Source organism: Oratosquilla oratoria, chromosome 27 (assembly GCF_046742065.1).
Source record: "Oratosquilla oratoria isolate Oo_2021 chromosome 27, ASM4674206v1, whole genome shotgun sequence".
Classification (NCBI taxonomy): Eukaryota; Metazoa; Arthropoda; class Malacostraca; order Stomatopoda; family Squillidae; genus Oratosquilla; species Oratosquilla oratoria.
Genome location: NC_134803.1, coordinates 47,230,108 through 47,240,107, shown reverse-complemented (window position 1 = coordinate 47,240,107; position 10,000 = coordinate 47,230,108). Strand labels below are relative to the sequence as shown.

The following is a 10,000-nucleotide window of genomic DNA, read 5'->3' as shown; positions in this document are numbered from 1 at the left end:
CAAACACACACACACACACACAACTGAAGCACAAATTAAAAGACAGAAACGAAATCGAAAGAATACGAAGAACAGCAACCAAAATTATTCCAAAATGAAGTCGGAGGAGAAACGAGAAGTGTTGAATCTGTCATCGCTCAAGAATCGACGAGAAAAAGGGAACTTAATTACAGTGTTTGGATAAATTGTAGAATCACCCCCCCCCCCCCCGCAACGCGCTTGGTGTGGAGATTGTACAATTGAGTGTTGCTGAGGTGGACATTCTATAGATGATTATGGCTCGTGATGCATAACCTAACCTGACCTAACAACCTTCAGTTGATTATGGCTTGTGATACATAACCTAACTTAACCTGACCTAACATTCTACAGTTGGTTATGGCTCGTAATACATAACCTAACCTGACCTAACGTAACATTCTACATTTGACTATGGCTCGTAATACATAACTTAATCTAACCTGACCTAACCTAGCCTATGTCAGTTTGGTTGGAGAGTCTACAGCTGATCACTATGGGGTGGTGAAATATTACAATAGACCCCAGTGTTCAAATCACTGAAGGGAGTGGACAATACTGACAGAATATTTTTTATCTTATGTTATCAATCAATTCAATCAATTAATCTATTTATTAATTATTTGGGGGTGTAGGAGGGCAACACAAGGTTATGAAAAAAAATAGTAGGTGTGCGTGCGCGCGAAAGCACACCCAGTATGGGATGGGCGAATTACATGTCTGTGGCAAAGGAATGCAGCCATACCTTGAAATGATTTCCTAGTTACAAGGGGTACACCTGTATACCATTCAGTGTGTGTGTGTGTGTGTGTGTGTGTGTGTGTGTGTGTGTGCGTGTGGTGTGTGTGTGTGTGTGTGTGGTGTGTGTGTGTGCGTGTGTGGTGTGTATGTGTGTGCCCCCGAATATATATATGGACTAAGTATATCATAACTTGAAGATGTACTGACTAAACATATTTTCTATGAGTTTGTCCTATGCCAGCCTTGTAGCAGGACATTTCCTAGCTTCGTGTTGGTAAAATGATGGTAAATGCGCTGGTAAATAATGCATTGGCATCATAACCTGTATACTACTTTATCATAGTTTATGTGGATACTTACTAGTTTAATGTTACCGAAACCTGGGGTATCATTTATCCACAACTCCGTCCCATCTCGATTAAACTTTTAGCTACGTTTTACTTTAGTGTTTATTCTGGCTGCCGCCAGATGATTTTATTCAGCTGAAAAGGAAGCCCCTCCATCTTCATAGAGTAAGAGGTATTGATAAAAGTGTAGCTTCACATTTGATACTCAAAGATCCAACACTGCTGACATTTATATGACAATATTTGGAACACCAGGCGCGACAGTGGCGCGAGATTGGCTACATTGATAGATGCGCTGGTAAACTACTACGGTCCAAAAGAGCAACACTGGCTTGATGTTCCGTCACAGTGATTTACCTCAAATCAATTTTAGTTTACCTTGTATCGTGCTGTTCGCAAATTGTAACCTCTCGTTCGGATGGACGCCTCTGGCAGCTCACAAATCGTCTTATATTCAGCAGATGCTGCTTAGCCCCCCATCCCCCTCACCCCCACCACCCACCCCTCTCAAGGCAAACGTACTGCTCCCACTGCTGTCAGGGCTTGGGCAGTGTTTCTGTCTTTTGTTCAGACTTTTTTTTTCCTGAACTGTATATATTTTATTTCAGTATCAGCTAACTAGATACAAATGTTTGGGTGAATACACGGTACACTTTCTCTTTATCTTCCAGTGTTGTAGAAATCGTATGTTATTATATTTGTTTTTAATCTTTCCAGGAGGTGCCAAGATGAGAGGGAGGGAGGAAGGTGGAGGGGAGTGGAATATATAGGGAATGGAATGGGTGGGAGTGGTTTCTATGTCTTTTTCTTTTTGGCTACCCCCCGTGTAAGGATGGAAAAGCCTTTGGTATGTGTATGTATGTACCTTTCGATTGTGTTGTTACAACTTTCTTTGTACGTTACTACAGCTTAAAGCGATATGTATCAATTTCATTCAGTGTTATAATATTTTTTTTCGGTAAATGGTAACTGGTAATTTGTCAGCGCTTACAAAAAACCAAGATAGCATTGCATATATATTTCATTGTTCCAGTAAGACATAAATAATATCAGTACACTGATCTTATAGTTACACGCGTCACATTTATGTTGATTTCAGTGCAACAGTTTTATAAACTACCACATGCCTCGTGAAATGTGATATGAAAAAAAAAAAAAAAACGAACAAGAACAGGTCGGTTCATTTTAGAGAAAAAAACTAACAACATGACGTCATGAGAAGGCACGACAATCGACTGACGTGACTTATGTACCCTGGCAAATTGCGCGCCTCCTCATTACATACATCGTTGCTTTTCTTCCTCAGGCGAACTGACCTATTCATGTCTTGACCTTGGCGACCTTATTTGGCCGTGTGTGAACCCGCTCACGAATTAATGAATTCGCGAGAAACTCGAGTAAGTACTTGTGCTCACGCTAAATTTGAGAAAACATTCCGGAATTTAAACTTCAGGCAAAAAGCTGCCGGATTTAAATATATATATATATATATATATATATATATATATATATATATATATATATATATATATATAGATAGTGTTCTTGACCCAACCTGTGGTTTCCTACCATCTCTTCCACTCAACTGTCTCAACTTTAAACATATAAACACATGTTCAGGATATTTACAAATACAAAAAATAAGGAATTCCCTCACTATGTATACTTGGTATGAATTTTGGCCACTTTCTTCAAGAAAATATTATGACAGTACACTCTGTAAGACTTTACAAGCTTTGGTAATAAAACTTTTGTAAACATTGTATGAGTTTTGGCGATTTTTGGAATTGTAAAAATTTAAGATTTAAAAAATTTATGACCTCTTATGACCTCTATTTTTATAAATTTGACCCTAAAGGAACGCATAAATAAACGAAACACCTCAAGGTGAATTCCAAACTGAAACCTGTGAAAAGTCTAGGGTAAACTTACTCACTACGGTAAATATAACAAAAGAAAAAATTAAAAGGTGTATAGACAAACTCAAAGCTAATAAAACACCAGGGCCTGACGGTTGGCATCCAAGAATCTTAAAGGAAATGAAAAATGAGATTGTTGTTCCATTAGAAATTATTTTCAAGAAATCCATCATATCCGGAGATGTCCCAAGAGAATGGAAGCTAGCTAACGTTACTCCCATATTCAAAAAAGGTGACAAAAAGAAACCAAATAACTATAGGCCTATAAGTTTGACTTCAATCGTAGGAAAAATAATGGAAACTATCATCAGAGATGCTATCGAACATCATTTAGAAAGTAACCGTTTGATAAATGATAGTCAGCATGGTTTCAGACGGAAACGTTCTTGCGTGACTAACTTACTCGAATTCTACAACACAGTTATCTCGAATTATGACAAAAGAAACAATATAGATTTAGTATATCTAGACTTTGCAAAAGATTTTGATACCGTCTCACACGAAAGACTACTTACTAAATAAGCTTTGCATGGAATAAGTGGTAGCCTATTAGGTTGGACTAGTAATTGGTTGAATGGTCGAAAACAGAGAGTTGTTTTAAATGGAAAAACTTCTGGATGGAAAAGTGTTGCAAGTGGAGTTCCTCAGGGTTCCGTTCTTGGGCCACTTCTATTCATAGTATATATAACTGATATAGACCATGGACTAAAATCTACTGTTTCCAAATTTGCTGATGATACAAAACTGTGCGGAGTGGCAAATGATCACTCAAACCAATTAGATATTCAAGAAGATTTAGATAAATTACAGCAATGGTCTGAAAAGTGGCTAATGAAATTTAACACAAGTAAATGCAAGGTAATGCACATAGGTAAAAATAACAGTAAGTATGATTACAAGTTATTTGGAAATTCGTTAACAAAAGTGGATAGTGAAAAAGATCTCGGCGTAATTATCAGTAACGACCTCAAATCATCCAAGCAGTGTATTTCAGCCTCTGAGAAAGCAAATAAGATTCTAGGACTGATTGCGCGATCTTTTGATTTCAAAAGTCCATCACTCATTAACAAGCTATATAAATCGTTAGTTCGTCCACATTTGGAATATGCTGTTTCCGTATGGTCACCGAATCTCATTAAAGACATTGACAGACTGGAAAAAGTACAACGGCGAGCCACAAAACTGATTCCAAATATCAAAAATAAATCATACGAAAATCGAGTAAAACATATGAATCTGTTTTCCCTAAAAAAGCGTAGACTCAGAGGTGACTTGATACAGGTCTTTAAAATTCTAAAGGGAATTGACAACATCAAAAGTGACAAAATTTTTACATTGAATGAGAATCAGACAAGAAACAATGGTCTCAAACTGTCCGGAAATTGATTCAATTTGGAAGTAGGTAGAAACAACTTTGCCAACCGTGTAGTTAATGAATGAAATAAACTTCCTGCACAGGTAGTGCAATGTAGTTCAGTTCGAAGCTTTAAGAATCATTTAGATAAATACCTAAGTAAGATGCTGTAATGATTATAATTCATCTTATATTATTTGTTTTTGTTTTGTTATCATTTGTCTGTCTGATTTTCATTTATTATTAGTTATATGTCAATTTATTATTATTTACTATTTACCTGTTTGTTTATTATTTAACTATACCTATGCATTTATTTATGTATTTTATTTGTTATTTACATTATCATAGTTTTTATTTATTATTTTATTATTAATATGATTTTTTTTTCGCATCCGACCTAGATATGGATCAAAAGGTCTCCTGTCGGCATGCTCCGCCTTTGTAATCCTTTGACTGGAGAATGAAGAGTTGATTAGAGGTCATCTAGTCATATACTTGTCATAATCTTACGAACAATGACAAGCCAAATTCACCCACAATTTTGTGACCCAGTCATACATTCTACGACTTTTTATTCCTCTTAAAATCGTAAGAAAAATGATTTTTTATTCATCATGTTTCTTTGACTTTGGGGATACCATAGTGTAGTTAGAATAGCTAATCACTGATAGGATTTTCAGCCCCTAAACTAAATTAAGGTCGGGATTAGGAGTGGAGAGTTAACCACCTTCTTTGTCTGTCATTAACAAATTAATTAACAACAAAAGCTAACTTAATCAAGAACTATGGAAAACTTAACCCCTTCCATATCCAGTGGCACTTTTTCTGGACGTCGTAAAGATCAGCAACCCAAGAGTTGCTAATCTTAAAAAGCTTGACCTAACCTAACCCCTAGTTGTCACTGTTGGGGTGATTTATATTTAGCTCATTTCTGGGGTTGCTACTCTTCATGACCTAATATATGGGCTAGCTTCTCTTTACATGGGCACCCTGGGGTTGCTGATTTTTACAACTTCTCTCTTTTCCTTTTATTCTAACTGTCGCCAGGCGATTTTATTCATATTTGTGGCAACCCTACCAACTCGGCAGCGAACGGGCCAACACCTCAGGCGTCCTTGGGATCGGCAGTACTGGCAAGGTCGCCACTGTCATTGATGCCACAGGTATCGTTCCTTCTATAACTATCACGGACGTTGTAGAGACCACCAACCCCAGGGTATCTATGTAAAGATAAGCTACCCCACATTTTAGGTTGTGAAGAGTAGCAACCCCAGAAATGAGCGTGTACATGTAAATAGCCACAACAGTGACGATTGTTTAATTAAGGTTAGGTTAGCTCAGGAAAAAAAACTTGTCAAGATCGGCCACCTCAAATGTTAGTTTGTAAATATAAACAACTCTCAAGTACCCTGGGGGTTGTGGATCTGTACAACGTCTACTACAACTACTGTCACTGCCAGTAGATCTACAACCTACACTACAACTACTCCCAACGTCAGTAACAACAGCGGTGGCTTTCGTACAAACAACTACAACTACAACCACATAAACACGAATGTCCTGTTTATATTGATGCATTTGAAGGGACTAATTTTGTTTAATATATATATATATATATATATATATATATATATATATATATATATATATATATATCGGGTTCGAGTCCTGGGTAGTACCACATTTCAATTTCAGCATGCTGGCCTTTGATGGCTTGGAATTAAAGTGCATTGTGGTTGTTAAAATGTATCTCTAATCACTGGGACTCATTCAGTGTTGTACATATATATATATATATATATATATATATATATATATATATATATATATATATATATACACATATATATGTATATATAGTTATGTATATATATATTTATTGTAAAAGAACTTTTTTGCTTAAGCATTTTGTTTTTAAGTCATAGAAATGTGTGAATGAACAAAGTGGGCCTTTTTATGTTGTTTCTTGTCCTTCCATTACGTGTTTATGTATTCACATGAACTACATGTGACAGTTTATGACTTGTTTCTTGTAAACAAAAATACACATACACAAGCACGCATATGCACAAGTTGTAAATCATGCTGGAACATCACACAAAGGATTACAAAAGATTACAAAGGCGGAGCACGCCGACAGGAGACCTCTTGGTCCATATCTAGGTCGGATGCGAAAAAATCATAATAATGATAAATAAATTAATGAATAAATAAAACTATAATAATGTAAATAATAAATAAAATACATAAATAAATGCATAGGTATAATTAGATAATCAACAAACAGGTAAATAGTAGATAATAATGAATTGACATTCAACTAATAATAAATGAGAATCAAGCAAATAATAATAAATAAACGGACAAATGATAACAAAACAAATAAACAAATAAAATAAAATAAATTATGGTCATTAGAGCATCTTGCTTAGGTGTTTATCTGAATGATTCATAATACTGTACACACACACAAACATGTGATATATATATATATATATATATATATATATATATATATATGTGTGTATATATATATATATGTATATATATATATATGTATATATATATATATATATACACATATACATACACACACACCATTATACAATCGTCATCTGGTCAGCTACTCAAAGAATTCAGTAGCTCCTTTTACTGTATAAATTTGTTCTGGCTGCCGCCAGGCGATTTCATTCACCCTAGAAAGTCATCTCTAAGCAATGAAAGCGTTGAGCGAGTTTAGAGATACGAGTTTATGTTTGTTAGCTAATCTAGTATCTAAACCTGCTTGGCAACAATCAACACACAAGGGTTTAAATCCTGTAGAGGGGGAAGGGGGCTTCATACGGATGAATAAAATCGCCTGGCGACAGCTATCATAAACTACTAAACTCGCAAGACTCAACGAAATGATCAAGATAATCTCATTCTTAATCCCTTCCGTACATTTCCTTTGTTGATCTTAACCTACGTTTGTCGCCAGACTATTCTATTCACATGGCACCCACCCCCACGGTCGGTGATATACCTTATGGTCTTTATTCTGGCTAAAGAGAAACGATTCTATTCGTCTGAGAAGCGTACCACTAACAAAATGTGATCTTAAATCAATCGAGATTACATTGTGGTCTAAAACTGGTACCTCAGCTGAAACGAACAGCCTGGCATTAACGTAGGACCTACATAACCTTATCTGGATAAAGGGGTCAGACACTATCCCTTACATAATTTTGCTTTGGCCGTTACCAAATAATTCTATTCATCTTACAAGAGCCCCTTACTTCCTAATGGGACAACACAGTATTGAAGGATCTGCGAAAATCCGCGAGGAAATTGACTAACTGGCAACCCTCGTCTGGCGGGACAAGGTGTGCAGTAAGCACCCACAACATCAGTGTCCGTTGTGACGGTGAGCGGGACGCTGTGGAGCACTTGACTACGGCCTCCAGCATGCGTTCTAACCTGTGCCTCTGATACTCTTTGTTTGGATCCTACATACTCGGTACCAAGACGTGGGAAGTGTGCGTCTCCATAGCTGCCAAAATTTGGACCTGTATCTTCAATGGATTGGTGGGGGGATGCGCGGTAAGATCACTATTCCACTCACTGATAACTTCTCCCTTCAGTACAAAATCCTATCGCTGCTTGCGTGTGTGTGTGCGTGCGTGCGTAGCTTATCGTGGCTCTGAACTGGTGGCTTTGTGTGTGTTCTTGTGTGTGTTATGTTCTTGGTAAGGTTTTAGATTTAAGATTTGTTCATAAGTATTCGTGTGTCGGAATCTACTTGCCAAGCCTTTTAGCATACCTGTGTCAATATATATATATATATATATATATATATATATATATATATATTATATAATATATATATATATATATGTATATATATTATGTATATATATATATATATATATATATATATATATATATATATATATATGAACTCAACTCTGCACCCACCCAAATACACCCCCTCACTCCCCCACACCCACAACCCCTAACCAATCACACACCCACATACTTGTGTATATGTAAATCAACTAGTGAATAAGAAACTACGAAAAGAAACTAAACAATGCAGTGTCATCATTGTCGTTTAATTTTGTTTACAAGAAAATATTCTTCCTGGTTATGTGTGTGTGAGCGCGCGTGTGTGTGCGTGTGTGTACGTGTGTGTATGTGTGTGTGTGTGCGTGTGTGTGCGTTGACATGGGCACATTTTCCTACTAAAGGGGAATCCCGACCTATTTCCTTGGAGCGAGGAAGGAGTGGTTGACTACTCACCATCCTCTGAAGAAGACGGAGAACTAGGCTGCTTTCCAATTCCTCGGCTGGGTTTTATCCACAGAAATCCTTAAGAAAACGAAAGAAACGAATTACGAATGTTCTACGAAGACGATGAACCAAGAAAAATCAAATGAAATAATGGATGATGCTCGAATACTGTCAACGTGCACGTGTGTATGATTGTATATTTGCAATTGTTATGTATGTGTATTTACCTAGTTGTATCTTAAGGGAAGGGGGCTATGCTCGTGGAGTCCTGTCTCTGTATCTCGCAGTAACTAAATAGTTCTTAAATTTGGGTATGGTTTTTGCACACACTATTGTTTCGTCTAGTTTGTTCCATACGTCCACCAATCTATGGGGAAAGCTGTTTTTCAGGTCTTCTATAACTGTCCTTTTTTAGTTTCTTTCCATGTCCTCTTGTATTTCTCGTGTGTGTGTGTGTGTGTGTGTTTTTGTGTATTCCAGAGAGACTTCAACGCAATGAAGTAGTTATCATAAGCTTGGGTCCCGCCCCCTTCTGCTGCTGCCTTGGATCAGTTCCCTAACCCCCCACCCCCCCTCCAGCCTCCGAGGGTAGAAACGGGGACCCAGAGATGTATAAAATAGCACAACGACATCCAGGATTAAAGGAACAGTACCACTCGGCATGGAAGGGGTTAACTGGGCTTTGCTTGTGAATATTACGATATTTTTTTTATTTTCGCTTCAATCCGTTTGCGTTACAGTGTTGTCAGTCAATAGTAACAAGTTGGTAAACAATAGAAAGTTAATAAATAATGCATTTTGGTAAAATGATCAATGTCTACTGTAGTTTTATATTCGAAAGCATCTCATCATTAGGACACTTCTCTTTTGTGTAAAACTAAGGGCGACAAAAGGCTTTTAATCTAAATAAATAAATAATAGATCAAAATAAATGAATAGATCAAGAAACAAATCGATACATAAAAGTAATAAATATAAAAAATAACGATACATACCTTCATTCTGGATGTCGCCCTGCGATTTCTTTCAAACGAGCGTTTACCAGCGCTTCTATGCATGTGGACCATCTCATAATTTTGTCTTTCGTTCAAATTTAAGTTTCAGAAGGGAATAGGCAAGAACTGTATATACACATACACACACATATATACATATATATATATATACATACACACACACATGTATATATATATGTATACTGTATATACACATACACACACACACACACACATATATATACATACATATACATATATATGTCTAAGGAATCTATATGTGTTTAGCTAGCTGGCCTCTGATTGGTGGAAACTCGCCCCCGTCATGTTCTTTTGTGCATGTGGACCACC

General features: G+C 36.6%; 1 protein-coding gene across 3 annotated transcripts in view; it reads left to right on the top strand.

Moving 5' to 3' along the window:
* Positions 1–10,000, top strand: part of LOC143040014 (uncharacterized) — an 88,100-nt gene that overhangs the window by 11,590 nt on the left and 66,510 nt on the right. Inside the window, exon 2 of one of the 3 annotated variants that reach the window (XM_076210544.1) lies at positions 2,413–2,503. The exons of 1 other annotated variant lie outside the window; for it this stretch is intronic. In XM_076210544.1, coding sequence (XP_076066659.1) covers positions 2,483–2,503 — 21 coding nt within the window. In that variant the 5' untranslated portion in view covers positions 2,413–2,482. Of the gene's footprint in view, positions 1–2,412; positions 2,504–7,757; positions 7,965–10,000 lie in introns of those variants that run through there. One more of the 3 variants, XM_076210546.1, reaches the window with a different exon arrangement.